The sequence below is a fragment of the Ciconia boyciana genome, chromosome 32 (genome assembly GCF_034638445.1).
Source record: "Ciconia boyciana chromosome 32, ASM3463844v1, whole genome shotgun sequence".
In the NCBI taxonomy this organism is placed as follows: Eukaryota; Metazoa; Chordata; class Aves; order Ciconiiformes; family Ciconiidae; genus Ciconia; species Ciconia boyciana.
In genome coordinates this window covers 152,699-177,612 of record NC_132965.1, presented here as the reverse complement: position 1 = coordinate 177,612, position 24,914 = coordinate 152,699, and the positions used below count along the sequence as shown (strand labels likewise).

The following is a 24,914-nucleotide window of genomic DNA, read 5'->3' as shown; positions in this document are numbered from 1 at the left end:
GTTGAACCGCCGCCGGCCCCGCCGCCGCGCCGCCGCCGCCCCGCCGAAGGGCCGCAGCAGCCAGGGCAGCAGCGGGTCCCCGGGGCGGCCCAGCAGGTAGGCGGGCACCGTCACCCCCCCCAGCTGGGCGGGGGGCGCGGGGCAGAGCCCCCCGCGCTGCGCCCGCCGGTAGAGCGCCGAGCCGCGGAGGCCCTGCCCGGGCCGGCTCACCTCGATGTCCCAGAAGCAGCCGCGGGCGTCCACGGCGGCCTGCAGCACCACGGCGTGCCAGCCGCGGCCGTCGCTGTAGCTGGCCGCGTCCTCGGGCGGGGCGCGGATGGGGACGCGGAGCCGCGCCAGGACGCCGGCCAGCTGCGGCAGCGGGAAGCCGGCGGCGGCGGCGGGCGGCGCGGCGTAGGCGGGGGCCAGGATGGCCACCACGGCCTCGCAGACGTCGCGCAGGATCTTGCAGACGGTGGAGCGGGAGACGCCGAACTGCTGCTCCACCGCCCGGTACTCGGTGCAGGCGCCCAGGCGCCAGAGCGTCAGCGCCAGCCGCACCTCGGCCGGCACCGCCCGCCGCATCGTGGTGTCGCGGCGCTGGATGGCGGCGCGCAGCCGCCCGCAGAGGAAGTCGAAGGTGGCGGGGCCCAGGCGGAAGTTCTCGGCCCACTCCCCGCGGCTGAAGGCCTTGGCCCGCACCGTCTCCCAGAACGCCGAGCTCCGCGCCTTGCTCCACAGCCGCCGCTCCCGCCCCGACGGCGCCGCGCCCGGGCCCAGCCGCCCGCCCAGCCACAGGGCAGCGAAGCGCCGCCGGCCCCGCGCCCGCGCCCGCCGGTGCCGGGCGGCGCGGAGGCGGCGGGCGGCCTCTCGCAGCCGCCGCCCGCGCTGCAGCCGCAGGTAGAAGAGGACGCAGAGCGCCACGGCCCCGCGGGACAGCGACGCCGCCGCCGCCGCCGCCGCCGCCATCTTCGGCCGCCGCCGCCGCTGCGCAGGCGCGGCGGGGCGGGGCGACGCGCTGCGCAGGCGCCGAGCGCCGCCTCTGCGGGGGCGCGCATGCGCCGCGCCCCACGGCTTCCCGCCTCGCGGGGGGGGGAGAGGGGCGGGGCGGGGCGGGGCTGGCGAGCAAGGGGCGGGTGGTGCGCGCCCCGCCGGCAGCCCTTTGCGCAGGCGCAGAGCGGAAAGAAGGAAGGGGCGGGCCAATGGCGGCTGGGGGGGGGAGGGCCGGAGCGTGCGCGCGCTGCCGCCCTGACGGGCGTCTACTCGCCCGCCAATCGGGCGCGGAGGGGGCGCGGCCGCGCATGCGCGCAGCCCGCCGTGCCCGGAAGCGCCGCGGCGGCCCGCCATGGAGGCTCTGCGCGGGTGGCTCGTCCCGTTCCTCCTGCCCGAGCGCTGCTTCGACGAGCTCTTCCTGCGGCTGCACCTGCTGCACGGTGCGGGGCGGCGGGGGGCGGCGGGAACAGGGCGCGGGGGCTGCGGGGGAGGCCCCGCCGGCGCGATCGAGGGCGGCCGCCATGTTTCTCGCGGGCGGAAGTGCCCGCCGGCGGCGGCGGCGAGGGAGGGGGGAGACGGAAGGTGGGCGCCGCCATCTTGTTCCCGGGCGGAAGTGGGGGCTGTTGGGGGGTGTCCCTGTAAAACCACCACCACACCCCCCCCCCCCCCGGTCCCGTTGATCCCCCCGGTCCCCCCGCAGTGCCGTGCCTGAAAATCCTCCTCAGCAAAGTGCTCGGTTACGCCATCGTCGCCGGCTCCGTCATGGGTGAGGGGCGGGGGGGCCATGGGGCGGGGGTGGGTGGTGACCGTGGGGCACGGGGGGGGGTGTGTCTGTGGGGCAGGGAGCGGCCGGGGGTCTCTGTGGGTGTTTGGGGGCACCTATGGGGTGGGGTGGGGCACGGGGGCCATGGGGCGGGGGGCTGGGGGGTGTCTCTGGCGCGGGGGAGCGCGACTGTGGGGCGGGGGAGGGGGGCGCGACTGTGGGGCAGGGAGGGGTCCGGGGCACCCGTGGGGGTGGGGGGCTGTGGGGTGGGGGGCTGAGGCCCCCCACCCCTCCCCCAGTGAAGCTGCCGCAGGTGCTGAAGGTGGCGGGGGCGCGGAGCGGGGCCGGGCTGAGCCTCCCCGCGGTGCTGCTGGAGCTGCTGGCGCTGGGGGGGTCGGGGGCCTACCGCTGGGCCCGCGCCTTCCCCTTCAGGTGGGGGTGGGGCCCGGCCCCGGGGGGGGGGGAGGGGGGGCGGGGGACACCCGGGGCCGCTCCTGACCCCCCGCCCCCCCCCGCTCCCCCTTCTCTCCCCGCAGCGCCTGGGGGGAAGCGCTCTTCCTCCTCCTGCAGACGCTGACCATCGCCTTCCTCATCCAGCACTTCGGGGGACGCACGGGGCGAGGTCAGCGCGGCGGGGGGGGGGAGCACCCCGAGGCCCGGGTGCCCTGACCGCCCCTCCCCCCCCCAGGGCTGCTGTTGGTGGCGGGGTACGCGGCGCTGCTGGGCGCCCTCCTCTCCCCCCGCACCCCCCTCGCCCTCACCACCCTCCTGCAGGCGGCGAATCTGCCCATCATCATCCTCAGCAGGGTGCGCGGGGGGGGGCTGTGCCTGGGGGAGGGGCTGTGGGGGAGGGGCTGTGTCTGGGGGAAGGGGTTGTGTGGGGGAGGGGCTGTGTCTGGGTTGAGGGTTTCTGTAGGGGAGGGGCTGGGGGGCTATGGGAGAGGGTCTGCGTGTGGGGGAGGCGCTGTGTGTGGAGGGGATGGGGGACGACCCCCAGGGTGGGGTTGGGGGTCGGATGATCGGCTCCCGGGGGTTGGGCCCCCTGACCCCCTCCCCCTCCCCCTCCCCAGCTGCTGCAGGCGCTGGCCAACTACCGGCAGGGCCACACGGGGCAGCTCTCGGGGGTCTCCACCGCGCTCCTGCTGGGGGGGGCCCTGGCCCGCATCTTCACCTCCCTCCAGGTGAGCCCCTGCCCCCCTCCCCTCCCCCGCGCCCCCCAGGCCCCTCCCCCACCCCCCGCTTTGTCCCCGCAGGAGACGGGGGACGCGCTGCTGGCCCTGACCTTCGCCGCCTCGGCCGCCTGCAATGGGCTACTGCTGGCCCAGCTGCTCTACTACCGGGGGCCCCGCCCCCCGCCCCAAGGGGACTGAGACCCCCCGGACCCCTCCCCCTTCGGCAGCATCAGCAGGGCCCCGCCCCCACCACTGGCACACTGGGGTGGGGTGGCCCCGCCCCCCGAATGCTGGATCGAGGTGGGGGAGGGGCTGGGACTCCCTCCCCCCATAAACACTGGGCCCCCCGGCCCCCAATAAAGGGGCAGCCGCCCCCATCCCCCCCGTTGTTGTTCTTCATTTTTAATTACAGGGAATAATTAATACGGACCCCGCCCCCTCGGCCACGCCCATCGGGCTGTAGTGGGCGCTGTGTGGTCAATGGGAAGCTCCGCCCTCCGCCCCGCCCCCCATTCATTCTCAGGGCGGGGGCCGCCCCCTGAACTGCAGCAGCCAATGGGAAGCGCCCCTGCCTTTCCGATTGGCTCTGGGAGCTGTCGGTCATACGCTGGGGCACCCCAGGGTCCTGCTGCCCTCCATCCCATGCTCTCCCGGGCCCCCTGAGCCCCCCTCCCAAATCCCTCGGGACCCCCAAACCCCCCAGCCCCCTCCCCCCATGGCCCTGAGGGCCCCCGGCCCCTACGGCCCCCTCTCGTCCCCCGAAATCACCCTGGCCCCACCATATACTCCCCTTTACCCCCAGAACAGCCCCCCATGTCCTCCCCCGGACCCAGACCTCCGGCGTCTCGACTCGGTTTATTCCCGCCTGACGGTAGCAATAATATTTCTATGCAAAATACTCTCATCTCCCCCCCCCCCCCGGGGGGCCCCCGGCGCGCCGGGGGGGCGGGGGGGGGACACACCAGGGGACCCCCCCCAGGGGACCCAGGCGCCCCCCCCCCCCACCCCCCCGGGGCGGGGGGCCGGGGTTTGGGGGGCCCCCCCACCCCCGCGGGCGTACAAATATAGAGATTATATGTACAAAAACTCAAGTCCAAAGTGGGGGGGGCGGCAGCTCGGACCCCCCCTGGATGTCGGGGACCCCCCGAAACGGCGCGGGGGGAGGGGGGTCCGTGTCACCCTCCCCAGAACCGGGGGGGGGTGGTCTGCCAGGGCGGGAGGACCCCCACAAACCCCGCGGGGAGGTGGTGGCCACCCACACCCCCCACACCCCCCCCCCGTCGCGCTTGGGGTGGCGGAGCCCCCCCTCCCCGTGTCCCGCGCATGCAGCCGCCCCGAGGCCGGGGGGTCCCAGCCGGTTCGCGGGGTCCCCCGGGGAGTGCGGGGGGTGCCGGGGCAGGGGGGGCTGGGAGGGGGGGTGCCGGGGGGGCCCCCCGCCCCTAGAGCCGCTCGCGGGCCGGCACCCAGATGTAGGGCCCCGAGAGCTCCTCGATGACGCGCTTCACCTTGTGGTAGATCTCCTCGAAGCTGTCGCCCTCCACCATGGCTGGGGGGAAGGGGTTAACGGGGGGCTGGGGGGGAGAAGGGACCCCGGGCTTTGGGGGTGGGGTCCCTGTAGGGCTGGAGGGGGTCCCAGGGGCTCTCTGAGGGTCCAGGGGTTCTTGTGGGGGTCCCTGTGGGGCTGGGGGGCCCGGGGGAGTCTGTGGTTGGGGGTCTCGGGGGGGCCATGGGAGGCCCTGGGTGTGTTTCAGGGATCCCGGAGGGGCTGGAGGGGGCCCTGTGGGGCTGGGGGGGAGGTTCTGGGGGCCGGGGGCCCTGGGGGATCCCTGGGGGGCTGAGAGGGGTTCTGTTGGGCTGGGCATGTCCCTGTGGCCCCAGGGTTTCTCTGGGGGGCCCTGGGGTCCCTCTGGTCGCTGGGGGGAGGGTCTCAGGGGTCCCTGGGGGAGTTATTTGGGCCTGGAGGAGTCCCGGGGGGGGAGGGGGAGGCCTGAATGAGTTTGGGTCCCTGTGTGGGGCCACCCATGGAGGGAGGATGGGGGGGGCAGGGGGTCTCGGGGGGGTCCCGGGGGGGTCCCTGGGGGGTCCCTGGGTGCCGCCGCCCGTCCCCACCGGAGAAGCACTCAGTGAACTCCTGCTCCAGCTTGGTGGCCCGGTCGAAGGCCTTCCGCGCCTGCTCCTCTGTCACCCGCTTGCTGATCTCCCTGGGGGCGGGGACACTGCTCCAGGCCACGCCCAGCGCGAGGCCACGCCCCTGTCTGCCCCACCCCCAGGGCTCACCCTGGCTCCCCAGCCCCATCACAGGCCCCGCCGCCGGCCGAGGCCCCGCCCTCGGCAGAGGCCCCGCCCAGCCGCTCCTCGGCCCTCTCCCCAGCCCCGCCCACCAGCGCCTCAAGCCCCGCCTTTAGCCCAGGTCCTGCCCACCAGCCCCTCAGTCCCCACCCCCGCGCAGGCCCCTCCCACCAGCACCCTAAGCCCCGCCCCCTGCACAAGCTCCGCCTCACCCAAACCCCACCCACTCCCACCAGCTCGCTCAGTCCTGCCCCCGCCGCCGCAGGGAGGCCACGCCCCCTCTGAGCTCCCTCCAACCCCCGCGCCGCACCTTCCCTGCAGCCCCTCCCCTCGCACTTGCAGGCCCCGCCCCCTCCGAGCTCCCTCCAACCCCAGAGCAGCACCTTCCCGGCAGCCCTTCCCCAGCCCCGCCCTTCGCACATGCCCTGCCCCTTCACAGGCAGGCCCCGCCCCCCAGCTCCCTGCAGCCCCAGCTGCTGCTCGAGGCCCCTCCCTGCCCCCAGGCCCCGCCCCCGCAGGCCCCGCCCCCGCAGGCCCCGCCCCTCACAGGACGTTCTCCAGGGACTTGGGGCGGATGAAGATGGCGATGGGGTGCAGCTGGGCCGCCTGGAGCCGCCGCACCGCGTTGGCCGACACGTCCAGGATGCAGTGCTTGCCCTGCCCCCCCCGCAACGTCACTGCCACGCCCTGCCACGCCCTCAGGGCCACCCTTGGGTGACCCTGGTGGCGACCGCAGAGCCACCCCGGTGCCACCCTTGGGCTCCCCTGGGGCCACCCCGGTGATGCCCACGGGACCCCCCCACACACACCTGAGGCCACCCCGGTGCCACCCTTGGGCTCCCCTGGGGCCACCTTTGGGGCCACCTTGGCGGCACCCTGGCGATGCCCCTGGGGACGCCCATGGGGACACCCCGGTGCCACCCTTGGGCTCCTCCAGTGCCACCTTCAGTAGGGCCACCCCTGGTGCCACCAGCAGGGACACCCCAGTGCCACCCTTGAGACCCCCCCCTCGTGCCACCCTGGTGCCACCCTTGGGGACGCCGTGGTGAGGCCCATGGGGACACCCCGGTGCCAGCCTCAGGGCCACCAGCAGGGACACCCCAGCGCCACCAGTAACGCCACCCTCGGGGACACCCTCGGGGACACCCTGGCGATGCCCATGGGGCCACCCCGGCGCCACCCTTGTGCTCCCCCGGTGCCACCTCTGGGGCCACCCCGGCGATGCCCACGGGGCCACCCCGGTGCCACCTTTGAGGCCCGCCCGTGTCCCCCCCCCGTGTCCCCACCTGCTCGGCCACCTCGCGCACGGACTGGACGCTGGTGCCGTAGAGGTGGCTGTTGTACTGCCCGGCCTCGATGAACTTGTGGCCCTGGATGTCCTTCTCCATCCGCTCCCGCGAGGCCACGAAGTGATAGTCACGGCCGTCCACCTCGTACTCCCGCTTGGGCCGCGTCGTGTCTGGGGACGGGGACAGCGTGGGGACGGGGCCGTGGGGATGGGGACGGCCCGGGGGGAGGCACGGGGGCGTGAGGGTGGGCACGGGGACATGGGGACGGGCATGGGGACGGGCATGGGGACATGGGGATGGGCAAGGGGACATGGGGATGGGCATGGGGACATGGGGATGGGGACATGGGGATGGGCATGGGGACATGGGGATGGGCATGGGGACATGGGGACAGGCATGGGGACGGGCAAGGGGACATGGGGACAGGCAAGGGGACATGGGGATGGGCAAGGGGACATGGGGATGGGCATGGGGACATGGGGACGGGCACAGGGACATGGGGACGGGCATGGGGACATGGAGATGGGGATGGGGACAGCTTGGGTGGGGCACAGGGGCATGAGGGTGGGCACGGGGACATGGGGACGAGCATGGGGACATGGGGATGGGCATGGGGACATGGGGATGGGGCCAGCCCAGGGGTGGGCACAGGGATGTGGACACAAGCACAGGGACATGGGGACAGGGATGAAGATGGAGATGGGGACAGCCCAGGGGTGGGCATGGGGGACAGGCACAGGGACATGGGGACGGGCATGGGGACAACCCAGGGAAGGGCATGGGGACATGGGGACGCCGATGGGGATGGGGACGCTGATGGGGACGGGGACAAGGGCAGTGGTAGCTGTGCCACCCACCTTGTGCTCCCCCTTGGGCCACATTGTGCTTGGGGACGGTGTGGGGACATGGACACGGGGAGGGGGGCATGGGGACGGGGACACGGGGACGGGGACATGGGCACAGGGATGGGGACATGGGCGCGGGGACGGGGGCTGGGGCCAGGTCTTTGGGGGCAGCCGGTGGGGACAGGACCACCTCAGGACCCCCAGGGACAGCCGTGGGGTCCCCCCCATGTGTCTGTGTCCTCCCCTGTGCCCCCCCGGGTGTCCCCCCCCCCGTGTCCCCACTCACGGGGAACGCAGGAGCCGAACTTGTCGGGGAACTCGGAGAGGAGATCGTCGTTCACCCGGTCCTTGGTGGGGCCGAGGATGATGATGGGGCGGGCGTAGTGCACTGGGGGAGGGGCAGGGGCGTTACCGGGGTCCCGACCCCGGCGGGGGGATGGGACCCCCAACACCCCCCGACCCTCCCCCCCTCACCTTCCATCTGCGTCACCGTCTCGTAGCTCAGCACCGCGTCCTCCCGCCCTGCGGGGACACGACGTCAGCCCCGAGGGGGGACCCCGGTGCCGGGGGGCCGCCCCGCCCCCCACCCCGAGACCTCCAGGAGTGGGGGACCCCAGCGTCTGGGGGGTCCCATCCCCCCCCCAGGGGACCCCAGTGCCCGGGCCCCCCCCGCAGAGCAGCAGCCAGAGTTGGGGGACAGAGACAGCGTCAGAGCAGGCAGGGGGACAGACGGGGACAGACGGGGGACAGACAGGGACAGACAGACGGGGGGAGGGGCAGCACCCACCTTGCGAGCCCGATCCGGGGACCCGATCCTGGGGGGGCAGCGACAGAGAGAGGAGAGAGGAGAGTGAGAGGCAGAGGCGGGGGGGCAGGTCTGGGGGGCCCAGGGGGCCCCGGGTTTGGGGGGACCCCGGTTGGGGGGGGCAGGTCTGGGGGGCCCAGGGAACCCCAGTTGGGGGGGAGGGGGGCCTCACCTTGGCCTTTAACCGCGTCCACTCCCGCCGCTCCACCCTGCGCCGGAGAGAGCCCAGACTGGTCTCCCAGTGCTCCCAGTACCCCCCCAGTGCCCCCCAGTACTGCCCAGTGCCCCCCCAGTGATCCCAGTGCCCCCCCAGTGTTCCCAGTGCCCCCCCAGTGTTCCCAGTGCCCCCCAGTGCTCCCAGTGCCCCTCCTCAGCACAGACTGGCCTTGCTGGGCACAAAGATGATGTCGGGGGCTCCTGGTCCCTTCAGCCCCCGCCCCCCCCAGTCCCTTCCCTACTACTCCCAGTCCCTCCCAGTGCCTCCCAGTCCACCCCAGTCTCTTCCCTACTGCCCCCCAGACCCCTCCCAGTCCGCCCAGTCCCCTCCTACTACTTCCCAGTGCTTCCCAGTGCCCCCTTCTGGCCCCCAGTGCCTCCCAGTCCCCTCCTGCTGCCTCCCAGTGCTTCCCAGTGCCCCCTTCTGCCCCCCAGTGCCTCCCAGTGCCCCCTTACTGCCCCCCAGTGCCTCCCAGTCCCCTCCTGCTGCCTCCCAGTGCTTCCCAGTGCCCCCTTCTGCCCCCCAGTGTCTCCCAGTCCCCTCCTGCTGCCTCCCAGTGCTTCCCAGTGCCCCCTTCTGCCCCCCAGTGCCTCCCAGTGCCCCCTTACTGCCTCGCAGTGCCTCCCAGTCCCCTCCTGCTGCCTCCCAGTGCTTCCCAGCGCCCCCCTTCTGCCCCCAGTGCCTCCCAGTCCCCTCCTGCTGCCTCCCAGTGCTTCCTAGTGCCCCCTTCTGCCCCCAGTGCCTCCCAGTCCCCTCCTGCTGCCTCCCAGTGCTTCCCAGTGCCCCCTTCTGCCCCCCAGTGCCCCCTTACTGCCTCGCAGTGCCTCCCAGTCCCCTCCTGCTGCCTCCCAGTGCTTCCCAGTGCCCCCCTTCTGCCCCCCAGTGCCTCCCAGTCCCCTCCTGCTGCCTCCCAGTGCTTCCCAGCGCCCCCCTTCTGCCCCCCAGTGCCTCCCAGTCCCCTCCTGCTGCCTCCCAGTGCTTCCCAGTGCCCCCTTCTGCCCCCCAGTGTCTCCCAGTCCCCTCCTGCTGCCTCCCAGTGCTTCCCAGTGCCCCCCTTCTGCCCCCCAGTGCCTCCCAGTCCCCTCCCAGTGCTCCTCAGCGCCCAGCCCGGCCGCACCGCCGCTTGCTGGGGACGAAGCCGATGTCGGGGGGCTGCCCGGGGGGCAGGACGTGCCGCGCCTGCCACCACTCCTCGTCGGAGGCGTCCAGGACGTGCAGGACGTCCCCGAAGCGGAAGCTGAGCGCCTGGCTGAGGAACCCGCAGTCCTTGGCCTTGTCGTAGTCGAAGAGCGCCCTGCGGGGACACGGCCGTCGGGGGGGGCCGGTGACCCCCGGTGTCCCCCTGTGACCCCCGGTGTCCCCTCACATGCCCCAGTGTCCCCCCTGACCGGATGCAGAAGTCACATTTGGGGTCGCTGCGCAGCGAGGCGCTGCCCGAGCCCCGTCTCCCCTGTCACCCCATGTCCCCCCAGTGTCCCCCCATGTCCCCTGTACCCCCCGTCCCCCCGTGTCCCCTGTCCCCCGTGTCCCTGTCCCCCGTCCCCCGTCCCCCGTGTCCCCTGTCCCCGCTGACCGGACGTAGAAGCCGCGCTTGGGGTCGCTGCGCAGCGAGGTGCTGCCCGAGCCCCGTGTCCCCCAGTGTCCCCTGTCCCCCCGTGTCCCCTGTCCCCCCGTGTCCCCTGTCCCCCCCGTCCCCCCCGTCCCCCCGTGTCCCCTGTCCCCGCTGACCGGACGTAGAAGCTGCGCTTGGGGTCGCTGCGCAGCGAGGCGCTGCCCGAGCCCCGTGTCCCCCAGTGTCCCCTGTCCCCCGTGTCCCCTGTCCCCCCTGTCCCCCCGTGTCCCCTGTCTCCGCTGACCGGACGTAGAAGCCGCGCAGGGTCGCTGCGCAGCGAGGCGCTGCCCGAGCCCCGTGTCCCCCCAGTGTCCCCTGTCCCCCTGTGTCCCCTGTACCCCCCGTCCCCCGTGTCCCCTGTCCCCCGTCCCCCCTGTCCCCCGTGTCCCCTGTCCCCGCTGACCGGACATAGAAGCCGCGCTTGGGGTCGCTGTGCAGCGAGGCGCTGCCCGAGCCCCGTGTCCCCCCGTGTCCCCTGTCCCCCGTGTCCCCTGTCTCCCCTGTCCCCCCTGTCCCCCCGTCCCCCGTGTCCCCTGTCCCCGCTGACCGGACGTAGAAGCCGCGCTTGGGGTCGCTGCGCAGCGAGGCGCTGCCCGAGCCCCGTGTCCCCCTGTGTCCCCTGTCCCCCGTGTCCCCTGTACCCCCTGTCCCCCGTGTCCCCTGTCTCCCCCTGTCCCCCCGTGTCCCCTGTCCCCGCTGACCGGACGTAGAAGCCGCGCTTGGGGTCGCTGCGCAGCGAGGCGCTGCCCGAGCCCAGGCTGCTGCTCAGCAGCTGCTCCCGCAGGTCGTGGATCTTGGCCTCGAAGCGGCTGTACTCTGCGGGGACGGGGTCAGGGGACCCTCGGGGACACCCGGGACCCCCGGGACCCCCGGGGACCGCCCCCGCTCACCCTCGGGCTTGTACTGGGCGATGATGGTGACGGTCTGGCCGGCGTTCTTCAGTGCCACCGCCGCCTGCTCGTGCGTGGCGCTGCGCAGGTCCACGCCGTTCACCTGCGGGACGGGGACGTGTCACCGCGGGGAGGGGGACAGCGACGGGGACGTGTCACCGCAGGGAGGGGGACAGCGACGGGGACGTGTCACCATGGGGAGGGGGACAGCAATGGGGACGTGTCACTGCAGGGATGATGATGGGGACACATCACCTTAAGGGCGATGACGTGGACGGGGACATGTCACAGTGGGGAGGGGGACAGCGATGGGGATGCATCAGCGTGGGGAGGGGGACAGTGACGGGGACGGGGACGTGTCACCGCGGGGAGCAGGACAGCGACAGGGATGTGTCACTGCAGGGATGATGATGGGGACACATCACCTTAAGGGTGATGATGGGGACAGGGACGTGTCACCATGGGGAGTGGGACAGCGATGGGGACCTGTCACCACGGGGATGACGATGGGGACACATCACCTTAAGGGTGATGATGGGGACAGGGACGTGTCACCATGGGGAGGGAGATGAGGACAGCAATGGGGACAGGTCACTATGGGGACAGCAATGGGGACAGGCCACCAGCCAGGTGGTGTTGGGGACAGTGATGGGGACACAGCACCATAAGGAGGAGGAAGATGATGATGATGATGATGGGGACACGTCACCACGGTTAGAGGGATGGGGACAGCGTTGGGGACGGCAGCGGGGACATGTCCCTGTAGGGGTGGCAATGGGGACACGTCACCATGGGGATGACGGTGGGGACGGGGACAGAGACACGTCACTGTGGGGAGGAAGATGGGGACACGTCGCTACGGGCCTGGCCACGGGGACCCACGCTGCTGTGGGGCCACCTGTGGGGCTGGCTATGGGGCCGGCCATGGGGCCAGGGACAGCAGTGTCCCCGCGTCACTCACGGAGAGGATCTGGTCGCCCTTGCGCAGCTCCCCGCTGAGGTCGGCCGGGCCCCCGGCGAGGATGAAGGAGATGAAGATGCCCTCGCCGTCCTCCCCCCCCACGATGTTGAAGCCCAGCCCCGTCGAGCCCCGGTGGATCATGATGCGCCGCGGCTCCCTGGGGACGGGGACACTGCGGTGGGGACAGCCCCAGGGCGACGGGACACCCCAGGCATGCGGGGACACCCCGGGGACATGGGGGGACACCAGGGATGAGCCCTCAGGGACAGGGCAGGGACTTGGGGACACCCCAGGGATGGTGGGACACCCCTAGGATGTATCCTCGGGGACTTTGGGGACAGCCTGAGGACACTGGCACACCCCAGGACGTGTCTTCGGGGACTTTGGGGACAGCTGAGGACACTGGGACACTCCTAGGACGTGTCCTCGGGGACTTTGGGGACAGCTGAGGACACTGGGACACTCCTAGGACGTGTCCTCGGGGACTTTGGGGACAGCTGAGGACACTGGGACACCCCTAGGATGTGTCCTCGGGGACTTTGGGGACAGCTGAGGACACTGGGACACCCCAGGACGTGTCCTCGGGGACTTTGGGGACAGCTGAGGACACTGGGACACCCCTAGGATGTGTCCTCGGGGACTTTGGGGACAGCTGAGGACACTGGGACACCCCAGGACGTGTCCTCGGGGACTTTGGGGACAGCTGAGGACACTGGGACACCCCTAGGATGTGTCCTCGGGGACTCTGGGGACAGCTGAGGATACTGGGACACCTCTGGGATGTGTCCTCGGGGACTTTGGGGACAGCTGAGGACACTGGGACACCCCTAGGACGTGTCCTTGGGGACAGCCCAGGGGACATGGGGACACCCCGGGGATGCTGAGATACCCCAGGGACATGGAGACAGCCGCAGGACGTGCTCTTGGGGACAGCCCAGGGGACACGGGGACACCCCGGGGATGCTGGGACATGCCAGGGATGTGGGGACAGCGCCGGGACACGCCCTTGGGGACAGCCCAGGGGCACGGGGACAGCCTGAGGACACTGGGACATGCCCAGGACATGCTCTCCAGGACCGTGGGGACAGCTCAGGGACACGGGGGCACCGCGGGGATACGCCCTTGGGGACCGTGGGGACACCCCCGGGACATGAGGACACCCCCGGGATGGTGGGACACCCCCAGGACAGGCTTTGGGGCACCCCAAGGACACGGGGACACCCCCGGGGTGCTGGGACACCCCCGGGACACGCCCCTGGGGACCCTGAGGAGCCCCTGGGGACAGCGGGGACGGTACCTGGGGACGTCGTCCTCGGCCAGCAGGTCCTTGGGGCCGGGGGAGTAGCGCCGGGGGGACGTGGGGGTCATGGCCAGGGGGAACTCGGGGCCCAGGTAGCTCTGGGGACCCAGATCCGCGTCCAGGTGCGCCGAGTAGGCTGGGGACAGCGGGGACAGCGGGGTCAGGGGACGGCGGGGACACGGGGGGGACGGCGGGGACGGGGAGAGCAAGGACAGCAGGGAGGGGGACAGCAGGGAGGGGGACAGCAGGGAGGGGGACAGCAGGGAGGGGGACAGCAGGGAGGGGGCAGGGGGTCCCCACCGCCCCGGGGAGAGGGGACGGCGCGTCCGGCGTCCCCCCCGCGTCCCCCCGCTGTCCCCTCCCTCACAGCTGGTGACGTCGGGGGGGGCGAAGGCGTCCCCAAGGAAGGTGGCAGCCGGCTTGGCCACCCGCAGGTACACGACGTCGTAGGTGTTCTTCAGCGCCGCCACCGCGTCCTCGTGCATCACGTCCTCCAGGCTGACGTTGTTCACCTGCGGGGACACGGGGACGTCGGGGGGGACACGGGGGGGACACGGCCACCCCGCGAGAGCCACGTCCTGTCCCCATCCCCATCGTGTCCCTGTCCCCATCCCCACCGTGTCCCCGTCACCTGCTCATGGCCGGCATCTCGTCCCCCATCGGCAGCCGCCCGTCACCATCCCCATCCCTGCGATGTCCCCCTCCCCATGGTGTCCCCGTCCCCATGGTGTCCCCATCATGTCCCCTTCCCTACTCACGGCCGGGATCTTGTCCCCCATCTGCAGCCACCCGTCCCCATCCCCGTCCCCACACTGTCCCCAGGTGTCCCCACTCACGGCCAGGATCTTGTCCCCGATCTGCAGCCGCCTGCCCCCATCATGTCCCCGTCCCCATGGTGTCCCCATCCCCAGGGTGTCCCCATCCCCAGGGTGTCCCCAGGTGTCCCCACTCACGGCCAGGATCTTGTCCCCGATCTGCAGCCGCCTGCCCCCATCACGTCCCCGTCCCCACAGTGTCCCCATCCCCAGGGTGTCCCCAGGGTGTCCCCACACTGTCCCCAGGTGTCCCTGCTCATGGCCAGGATCTTGTCCCCAGTCTGCAGCCACCTGCCCCCATCATGTCCCCGTCCCCACAGTGTCCCCAGGGTGTCCCCACGTGTCCCCACACTGTCCCCAGGTGTCCCCGCTCACGGCCAGGATCTTGTCCCCGATCTGCAGCCGCCCGTCCTTGTGCGCGGCACCGCCCTCGATGACTTTGGTGACGTAGATGCTGTTGTCCCCCGGGATGTGCTGGTTCCCCACGCCCCCCGCGATGCTGAACCCCAGCCCTGGGGGGACACCGGGGGGTCAGCGCGGGGACCCTGCGCCGCGTCACCCCCCAGGGCCAGGGGGGGCCACCCCCCGGCCTCGGGGCCCCCAAGGTCTGGCACGGGGCGGGGGGGGGGCACAGGTCAGGGCATCCCCGTGGGGGGATCCGGGGGCCCCCGAGGGTGGAGGGTCCCCACAGGCACCCTGGGGGTCCCAGTCCCAGGCTGGGGGTCTTGGGGTGCCTGGGGGGGTCCCAGTCCAGGGGGCTCCCCGGGTTTGGGGGTCCCAGTGTCGGTCCATGGGGGTACCAGGGGGTCCTCAGGTTTGGGGGTTCCTGGGGGGATCCCATGGGGCTCCCTGGGTTTGGGGGTCCCAGGGCCAGCACATGGGGGGTCCCCAGGTTCAGGGGTCCCCAAGCTGGTCGCTGGGGTCCCCAGATTTGGGGGTCCCATGGGGGTTCCTGAGGGGATCCCATGGTTCTCCCCAGGTTCAGGGGTCCTGGGGGGTCCCTGAGGGGATCCCATGGGGGTCCCCAAGCTGGTCCCTGGGGGTCCCCAGATTTGGGGGTCCCTGAAGGGAACCCATGGTTCTCCCCAGGTTCAGGGGTCCCTGAGGGGATCCCATGGGGGTCCCCAAGCTGCTCCCTGGGGTCCCCGCATCTGGGGGTCCCCAGGGCGATCCCATGGGGCTCCCCAGGTTCAGGGGTCCCCGTGTTGGCCCATGGGGCTCCCTGGGGGTCTCTGGGTGCCCGTGCGGGCCCCGGGGGGGGTCCCCCGTACCTTTGGGCCCCTTGATGAGCTTGACCTCCACCACCTTCTCGGCCAGGGCCTTGCGGCGCATGACGTAGAGGCGGACGACGGCGCCGGCCTCCTTCAGCGCCTCGACGGCCGCGCTGTGCGTCACCTCCCGCACGTCCGCCTCGTTGACGAACAGGATGCTGTCGTTCACCCTGCGCAGGCGCCCGCTCAGACGGGGATCGGGGGGACTGGGGGGCTGGGGGTCCGGGGGGGGCTCCGGGGGGTCTGGGGGTTCTTGGGGGGCTCCAGGGGGGGTCCTGGGGGCCCTGCCCCATGCCAGACACCTACTCAGCACCTGCATGGGGGTCCTACCCCTCCACACGCACCCACTCAGCGCCCACCCAGGGTCTAGGGGGGTCCTGGGGGGTCCCAGAGGGGACTGGGGGGGTCCTGGGGGGCCCTGCCCCATGCCAGACACCCACTCAGCACCTCTATGTGGGTCCTACCCCTCCACACGCACCCACTCACCGCCCACCCAGGGTCTAGGGGGGTCCAGGAGGGGTCCTGGGGGTCCTGGGGGGACTGGGGGGTCTGGGGGGCTCTTGGGGGTCCCAGGGGGAGCCTGGGAGTCCCAGGGGGTCCTGGGAGCCCCAGGGGGACTTGGGGGCCCTACTCTACCCCTGACGCCCCCTCAGCACCTATGCGGGGGCTGGGGGGTGAGGGGATTTTGGGGGCCCCGGGGGTTTGAGGGTCTCGGGGGCCGGGGGGTCGGGGGCCCCCACCTGAGCCGCCCGTCCTGGGCCGCGGCACCGCCGGGGATGATCTTGGTGATGAAGATGCTGGGGTCATCCCCGACGTGGGGGTTGTCGGTGCCCCCCGCAATGCTGAACCCCAAACCCGAGTTACCCTGGGGGGGGGACAGGGACAGCGGGGGGGAGGTGGGGGGCACCCCACACCCCACAGTGGGGCTGGGGCACCCCCACGCCCCGCATGGGGACTGGGGACTCAATGTTGGGGGACCTGGGGGGTATCGGGGGCTCAGGGGCCCCCAAAGGTCACTCGGGGGGCCCAGGGGTGTCAGGGAGCTGGGGGGCTGCCAGGATCTTTGAGGGGTCCCAGGCAGTGTTGGGGACCCAGGGGGTATTGGGGAGCTGGGGGGCACAGGGGTGTTGGGGAGACGGGGGGCTGAAGTGGCTATGGGGGTCCTTGGGGCACCCCAGGGGATCTGGGGGGTCAGGGGACAGGGACAGGGGGCTCCAGGGAGGTCAAGGGGCCCCAGAGGGGTGTCAGGGAGTTGGGGGTCCCAGGGGACTTGGGGGCTCCAGAGGTGTTTGGGGGTCCCGGGGGGCCATCAGGGGTCCCGGGGGCCCAGAGGGGGATGTGGGGGCTCGGGGATCCCGGGGGTCCCGGGGTCTCACCCGCTCCAGCGTGATCTCCTCGTACTCCATCTCGCCCTCGGTGCCGTTCACCTGCGGGGTGACGCGGTCAGGGGGCACGGGGGGACGGGGACACGGGGGGACACGGACACGGGGGGGACACGGACACGGGGGGGACACGGACACGGGGGGGACACTCACGTAGGCGGGGGCCTCCAGCGTGTCGGTGTTGACGATGACGGGGGCGAGTTGGCCTGGGGGGTGGGAAGGGGGTGTCACACCAGGGGGGTCAGACCCCCCAGCGCCTCGCCCCGCGGTTACCATGGCAACGGGGAGATGAGGATGCCCCCGGCCCCTCCCCTTGGGGGCGGGGTGTGTGTGGAGAGCAAAGGATGCTGGGAAATACCCCCTCCCCATCCTCCCCCATCTCCCTGCCGACCTACATGGCCCCCCGCCGCAGCCTCGGATGGAGCCGGCCACGCCCACAGCCACGCCCACACCGGGTAACCCCCCATGGGGAGGATGGGGGACCCCGACACCCCCCCGTCCCGGCGCTGCAGGCACAGGGGTGCAGCACCCGACAACAGCGAGCACCAACACCCGACACCCAACACCCAATCAACACCCGCACCCCAGCACCCAACACCCAGCACCCTGACACCCAACACCCGATCAACACCCGCACCCCAGCACCCGACACCCAACACCCCGACACCCAACACCCGATCAACACCCGCACCCCAGCACCCGACACCCAACACCCCCGCACCCCACACCCCATCAACACCCGCACCCCAGCACCCCACACCCAACACCCCGACACCCAACACCCGATCAACACCCGCACCCCAGCACCCGACACCCAACACCCCGACACCCAACACCCGATCAACACCCGCACCCCAGCACCCGACACCCAACACCCCGACACCCAACACCCGATCAACACCCGCACCCCAGCACCCGACACCCAGCACCCTGACACCCAACACCCGATCAACACCCGCACCCCAGCACCCGACACCCAACACCCCGACACCCAACACCCGATCAACACCCGCACCCCAGCACCCGACACCCAACACCCCGACACCCAACACCCGATCAACACCCGCACCCCAGCACCCGACACCCAACACCCCGACACCCAACACCCGATCAACACCCGCACCCCAGCACCCGAAACCCAACACCCCGACACCCAACACCCGATCAACACACGCACCCCAGCACCCAACACCCAGCACCCTGACACCCAACACCCGATCAACACCCGCACCCCAGCACCCAACACCCAGCACCCTGACACCCGATGAACACCAACACCCGACACCCAACACCAAATCAACAGCTGCACCCCAGCACCCGACAACAGCGAGCACCAACACCCGACACCCAACACCCGATCAACACCCGCACCCCAGCACCCTGACACCCAACACCCGATCAACACCCGCACCCCAGCACCCGACACCCAGCACCCTGACACCCAACACCCGATCAACACCCGCACCCCAGCACCCGACACCCAACACCCGATCAACACCCGCACCCCAGCACCCAACACCCAGCACCCTGACACCCAACACCCGATCAACACCCGCACCCCAGCACCCGACACCCAACACCAAATCAACAGCTGCACCCCAGCACCCGACAACAGCGAGCACCAACACCCGACACCCAACACCAAATCAACAGCTGCACCCCAGCACCCAACAACAGCGAGCACCAACACCCGACACCCAACACCCGATCAACACCCGCACCCCAGCACCCGACACCCAACACCCGATCAACACCCGCACCCCAGCACCCAACACCCAGCACCCTGACACTCAACACCCGATCAACACCCGCACCCCAGCACCCGACACCCAACACCCTGACACCCGATGAACACCAGCACCCAACAACAGCGAGCACCAACACCCGACACCCAACACCAAATCAACAGCTGCACCCCAGCACCCAACAACAGCGAGCACCAACACCCGACACCCAACACCCGATCAACACCCGCACCCCAGCACCCTGACACCCAACACCCGATCAACACCCGCACCCCAGCACCCAACACCCAGCACCCTGACACTCAACACCCGATCAACACCCGCACCCCAGCACCCGACACCCAACACCCTGACACCCGATGAACACCAGCACCCAACAACAGCGAGCACCAACACCCGACACCCAACACCAAATCAACAGCTGCACCCCAGCACCCAACAACAGCGAGCACCAACACCCGACACCCAACACCCGATCAACACCCGCACCCCAGCACCCTGACACCCAACACCCGATCAACACCCGCACCCCAGCACCCAACACCCAGCACCCTGACACTCAACACCCGATCAACACCCGCACCCCAGCACCCGACACCCAACACCCTGACACCCGATGAACACCAGCACCCAACAACAGCGAGCACCAACACCCGACACCCAACACCAAATCAACAGCTGCACCCCAGCACCCAACAACAGCGAGCACCAACACCCGACACCCAACACCCGATCAACACCCGCACCCCAGCACCCAACACCGTCCCAGGCAAAGGCCGCCTGTGCGACAGCGCCAGGGCCGAGGGACCGCGTGGGACAGCTGTGACACGGACACAACCCCGTGATATCATGTGTGACACCAACACAAACCCCGTGACACCACGTGAACTGTGTGACGCTGTCACAACCCGTGTGACATCATGTGTGACACTGACACGAACCCCGTGACATCGTGTGTGACACTGACACGACCCGTGTGACATCGTGTGTGACACTGACACGACCCGTGTGACATCATGTGTGACACCGTGTGAACCGTGTGACATTGTCACAACCCGCGTGACATCATGTGCCAGCACCACAGCTGTGTGATACCGGCTGTGACACTGACACGGCTGTGACAGCGTGTGTGACATCACCACGGCTGTGGGACACTGCCTGTGACACCGTTACGACCCGCGTGACACCATGTGTGACACCACACTTACCACTGTGACACTGTCACAACCTGAGTGACACCACATGTGACATCACCACAACCTCTGTGACACTGTCATGACCCCCATGACACTGCCTGTGACATCACCATGACCTGTGTGACATCACCATGACCCCCATGACACCACCTGTGACATCACTACAACCTGTGTGACATCACCATGACCCCTGTGACACCACCTGTGACATCACCATGACACCTCTGACATCACAACTCCTGTGACATCACCATGACTCATGTGACACCACCTGTGACATCACCATGACCCATATGACATCACTATGATCCCTGTGAAACTGCCTCTGACATCACCATGACCCGTGTGACACCACCATGATCCCCATGACACCACCTGTGACATCACCACAACCCCCGCGACATGCCCACGACCCCCCTGACACCACCTGTGACATCACCACGACCCAGATGACATCACCACCATCCCTGTGACATTACCATGACCTGTGTGACATCACCACAACCCCCATGACACTGCCTGTGACATCACCATGCTCCCCGTGACATCACCACGACCCATATGACATCACCACCATCCCTGTGACATCACCTGTGACATTACTATGAGCTCTGTGACATCATCACAATCCCCATGACACTGCCCATGACATCACCATTACCCTGTGACATCACCATGACCCCTGTGACACCACCACGACCCATATGACTTCACCACCATCCCCGTGACACCGCCTGTGACATCACCATTACCCTCTGACATCACCATAACGCATATGACATCACCATGCCCCGCTGTGACACCCGGGGGTCCCCCCACCGCTCGGGGAGGGGGGGGGGAGCAGAGGGGCGGGCCTCACCCGTCCGTGGGCGGGGCCAACCGACCCTGGTGGGCGGGGCCCGCTGTGGTGGGCGGGGCTTACCTGGCTGGGGAGGTGGGCGGGGCTCTGCTCCAGGGGGGGGCTGTCCTCATCTTGGTACCGGTACTTCTGCGGGAGACACCGGGCTCGGGGGGACGGGGACCCCGCGCCGGCCCCGGCCCCCGCCCCCGGCCCCCCCGCTACCGGTAATTAACGGGAATTAAGAGGCCGCCGCGCCCAGGGCCCGGCGGTTCGAGAGCGCAGCGACGGGGGGGCCCCCCCCCCCCGGCCCCGCGTCCGCCGGCCCCGGCCTAATCCCGGGAGGGATTAAGGGCTAAGCCGGGCTGGGGGCGGGGCCCCCGAACTGGGCCACCGCCCCCCCCAACTGGGCCACCGCCCCCCCCGACTGGGCCACCGCCCCCCGGCAGCCCCGGGCAACACTGGGGGCTCCCAGTGCTCCCAGTAAGCCCCCGACCCTCGTGACGGGAGCTGCTCCCAGCGCTCCCAGTGTCTCTCTGGGCCCTCCCAGTGCTCCCAGTACAAGCTCGCAGCCGGATACAAGGAATGGGGTCCAGGGCCCCTCCCAGTGCCCCCAGTGCCCCCTCCCAGTGCCCCCAGTCTCGCAGCCCCATACACCCGACAGCATCCGGCGCCCAGCAGCCCAGTCCCAGCCCTCCCAGTATCCCCAGTGCCCCCATCCTAAATCCCCCAGTGCCCCCATCGCAGCTCCCGTTCCAGCTCTCCCAGTGCCCCCAGTCGCGGCTGTCCCAGTGCTTCCAGCACCCCAATTCCAGCTCTCCCAGTTCCTCCCAGTCCCGGCTCTCCCAGTATCCCCAGTACCCTGATTCCAGCTGTTCCAGTATCCCCAGTACCCCCTGTCCCGGCACCCCCAGTACCCCCAATGCCCCCAGTACCCTGTCCCAGCTCTCCCAGTATCCCCAGTACCCCCACCCCCGCTCCCCCAGTGCCCCTTAGCACCCCGATTCCAGATACCCCAGTACCCCAGCCCCCGTCCCAGCTCCCCCAGTATCCGCAGTACGCTCTCCCAGTCCCCCAGCGCCCCAGTGCTCCCAGTACCCCCACTGTCCTGTCCCAGTGCCCCCCGGGCCTGTCCCGGTCCCCCAGCCCCCACAGTGCCCCCTCCAGTGCTCCCAGTGCCCCCCAGTCCTGTCCCGCCCCCCCAGTGCTCCCAGTACCCCCGCTGTCCTGTCCCAGTCTCCCCAGTGCCCCCCAGTCCTGTCCCGACCCCCCAGCTCCCCCCTCCAGCCCCCCAGTGCTCCCAGTGCCCCCCGAGCCTGTCCCGGTCCCCCAGCCCCCCAGTGCTCCCAGTGCCCCCCGGTCCTGTTCCAGTGCTCCCAGTGCCCCCCAGTGCCCCCGGCCCCCACCTTGCAGCCGAAGGCCAGCGAGAGGCTCCGGTCCCGCCAGACCACCCGGCACTGGCACAGCAGCGGCGAGAAGCAGCCGGGCGGCCGGAGGGGCCCCGCCGCCCCCCGCGCCCCCCGCCCGCCTGGGCCCGGGGCCGCCATCCCGGCCCCCCCGCCGCCTCCAGCGGGCCCCGCCCGCCCATCGCGGCCGCGATTAACCGCCCGCCGCCGGGATTAACGGCGCTGGGGGGGGCGGGTGTGTGTGTGTGGAATGAGCCCCCCGGCTCCCGGGCCGGGACTGACCACCCCCGGGGCCGCAGGGCCCCGGCCCCTCCCGGCCGCCGTAGCGGGACCGAGTCCCCCCGGGGACCCCGGCCTGACCCCTCCGGGGACCCGTACCCAGCTTGGCCCCTCTGGGCCGCCGTACCCGGCCCGGCCCGACCCCTGCCGGCCCCCGTACGCGGACCGATTCCCCCGGGGGACCTGTACCGGGCCCGGAGGGGTCCCTCCGACTGACCCCCCCTGCGGCCGCGGACCGGGCCCGGCCCGACCCCTCCGGGTCCCCCGCACCGGGCCCGGCCTAGCCCCTCTCGGCCGCCGTACCCGCACCCCCCCGCCCCCCCCCTGCGGGGGCCGGCACCAAGCCCCGCCCCCCTCTCCGTGGCGCCAAGGGTTAACGGAGGGGGGGGGGCGGTGAGGAAGCGGCTTGGCGCATGCGCAGGGGGCGGAGCCTCCCTCCCTCCCCTCCCGCGCTGCCTCCGGCCGCCGTTGCCGGGCAACGCCGCGGGGCCGCGTCGCCTGGCAACGGGGAGGGGCCGCGTCGCCTGGCAACGGCGCGGGCGGGCGCGGGCAGGGATGGGGGTGCGGGCGGGGGGGGGTGCAGGAAAGGGGGTGCAGGCAGGAGGGGGTGCAGGCAGGGACGGGGTGCAGGCAGGGACGGGGGTGCAGGCAGGGACGGGGGTGTCCCCGCCCCGCTGCCCACACCAGGCCTGCAATCCCCTGCCCGCAGCGCTGCCCGCACCCCGGGTGACGCCGAGGGCCCGTGTAGGCCGCGGGGAGGGGGCGACAACCGCAGGCGTGTGCGACGCCTGTACCCCCCGCCCCGCACACGCGTGTTCGCACCCGCTGCCTGTTGTGCTCCCCCCGCCCCCACGCACACGCGCGGCGCCATGGCAACACACGCACCCGCCACATGTCGAACGCCCCCACGATATGGGGGCGGCCGACACCCCCGCCTCAGTGTCACCCCACAGACCCCCACCACCGTCGACACCAACAGCTCGTCACCCCGCTAGAGACACCCCCCCGTGGGATGGATGGGGACCCCCAGGTCCTCCAACGCCATAGAGACCTACAGTCCCCTCGCGATGGACAGGCCCCAGCAGCGTGTCCGTGACGCCCCCCCCCTCAAATCACAGCGGGGGGGGATGGGGGACACCCCCACACCCGGGCTGTGACACGGGGAGGCCTTGGGAGCAGAGAGAGGACACCCCCCGTGACACAGAGCGGCCCCCAGGACCATAGAGAGGACCCCCAAGAGCACAGAGTGGCCCCCCAGGACCCTCAGGACCCCCAGGACCATAGAGCGGCCCCCCAGGACCACAGAGAGGACCCCTGGGGAGCACAGAGAGGACCCCCCAGGACCATAGAGAGGACCCCCAGGACCGCAGAGCATCCCTCCAGGACCATAGAGCAGCCCCCAAGACCCCCCAGGACCACAGAGAGGACCCCCCCAGGAGCCCAGACAGGGCCCCCAGGACCACAGAGAGGTGCCCACGGCCCCCGGTCCCGTCCCGCCCCACGGGCCCCCGCGGTGCCCCCCGGTCCCCGGCCCCGCCGACCCCCGTTGCCCCCGGGGTCCCCCGGCCCCGGCTCCGGCCGTACCTTGGTGGTGACGATGCACAGACAGTCCATGGCGGCGGCCGGGGCCGGGGCCGGCGCTCATGGGCCGCCGGGGCGGGCGGGGGCTCGGCCGGGGCCGCCCGGGGAGGAGGGGGGGAGGGGGCCGGGACGGGAGCGGGGGGGCGGCGGAGCGGGGGCCGGGGATGGAGGATGGAGACCGGGGCGGGGGCGGGGGAGCTGGGGAACCGGGGGTGGAGGAGCGGGGGACGGAGGATGGAGGATGGAGGCGCGGGGGCGGCCGGAGGACCGGGGCGGGGATGGAGGATGGAGGAGCGGGGATGGAGGACCGCGGGGCTGGGGACCGGAGCCCCGGCGGCGGCGGCGGTACCGTGGGATCCGGTCGGAGCGGGGCCGGGGGAGCGGCGGGCGGGGGAGGACGGGGAGGGGGGAGCGGGGGAGCGGGGACGGGACGGGGCGGGCGAGGAGAGGCCGCGGGCGGAGGACGGGGGGGACGCGGCGGCGGCGGCGGCGGCGGAGCCGGAGCCGGAGCGGAGCCGGGCGGGGGCGGGGCGGGGGTTAACCCTTCCCTGCCGCCCCCGGAGGAGCGGGGCGACGGCGGCACCGTCAGCGGGGGCGGCACCGGGGGTGGGGGGGACGGGACACCGGGGAGGAGGGGGACACACCGGGGGAGGGAGACACACACACCGGGGGGGGTGACACACCGGGGGGGGGCGACACCGTGACAGGGTGTGGGACACCCCGGGAGTGCCGGGTGTGCAACAGCCCGACCGGGTGTCAGGGTGTGCGACAGCCCGGGGACGGCGTGTGACACCCCGGCACGGTGACAGGGTGTGCGACACCCCGGGGATGGCGTGTGACCCCCCAGCAGGGTGTGCGACACCCCGGGGACGGCGCGAGGGTGAGCAACAGCCCGCCAGGGCAGCCGGTTGTGCAACACCTGGAGCTGGTGTGCGCAACACGTGAGGGGGGGAGAACACCCCGGCACGGTGACAGGGCGTGCGACACCCTGGGGATGGCGTGTGACACCCTGGGGACAGTGTCAGGGCGTGCGACACCCCGACACGGTGTGCGACACCCCGGCACGGTGAGTGACACCCCGGCACGGTGACAGGGTGAGAACACCCCGACACAGTGACACGGCCTGTGACACCCGGACACGGTGACAGGGTGAGCGACACCCCAACACGGCGTGTGACACCCCGGGGATGGCGTGTGACACCCTGGGGACAGTGTCAGGGCGTGCGACACCCCGACACGGTGTGCGACACCCCGGCACGGTGACAGGGTGAGAACACCCCGACACA

The 24,914-nt window shown here is 71.5% G+C and overlaps 2 protein-coding genes across 2 annotated transcripts; one reads left to right on the top strand and one right to left on the bottom strand.

The window, feature by feature from the left end:
* The first annotated feature begins 1,214 nt into the window (after positions 1-1,214).
* Positions 1,215-3,120, top strand: MPDU1 (mannose-P-dolichol utilization defect 1). The gene is made up of 7 exons (XM_072848705.1): positions 1,215-1,412; positions 1,673-1,738; positions 2,035-2,167; positions 2,272-2,357; positions 2,424-2,542; positions 2,806-2,916; positions 2,989-3,120. Exons 1-7 carry the CDS (start codon positions 1,325-1,327, stop codon positions 3,103-3,105), a joined length of 720 nt encoding a protein of 239 aa, XP_072704806.1. The 5' UTR covers positions 1,215-1,324; the 3' UTR covers positions 3,106-3,120.
* Positions 3,121-3,766: 646 nt separating this feature from the next.
* DLG4 (discs large MAGUK scaffold protein 4) lies at positions 3,767-23,697 on the bottom strand. Its single transcript, XM_072848703.1, is given in 22 exon segments — positions 3,767-4,453; positions 5,017-5,108; positions 5,744-5,853; positions 6,483-6,655; positions 7,617-7,718; positions 7,805-7,852; positions 8,118-8,145; positions 8,308-8,344; positions 9,470-9,646; positions 10,666-10,780; positions 10,855-10,957; positions 11,816-11,972; positions 13,113-13,251; positions 13,483-13,627; positions 14,306-14,442; positions 15,202-15,371; positions 15,942-16,066; positions 16,578-16,628; positions 16,737-16,774; positions 16,777-16,789; positions 20,447-20,512; positions 23,632-23,697. Coding segments are annotated over 22 exon segments (2,163 nt in total). The 5' UTR covers positions 23,662-23,697; the 3' UTR covers positions 3,767-4,346.
* Positions 23,698-24,914: the final 1,217 nt, after the last annotated feature.

Bases quoted from the DNA above. Each gene is read 5' to 3' on its own strand.
- MPDU1 (XM_072848705.1), top strand. From the start codon at position 1,325: ATGGAGGCTCTGCGCGGGTGGCTCGTCCCGTTCCTCCTGCCCGAGCGC. The intron at 2,168-2,271 runs GTGGGGGTGGGG...CTCTCCCCGCAG, and splicing joins GCCCGCGCCTTCCCCTTCAG to CGCCTGGGGGGAAGCGCTCT. The intron at 2,543-2,805 runs GTGCGCGGGGGG...CCCCCTCCCCAG, and splicing joins CCATCATCATCCTCAGCAGG to CTGCTGCAGGCGCTGGCCAA.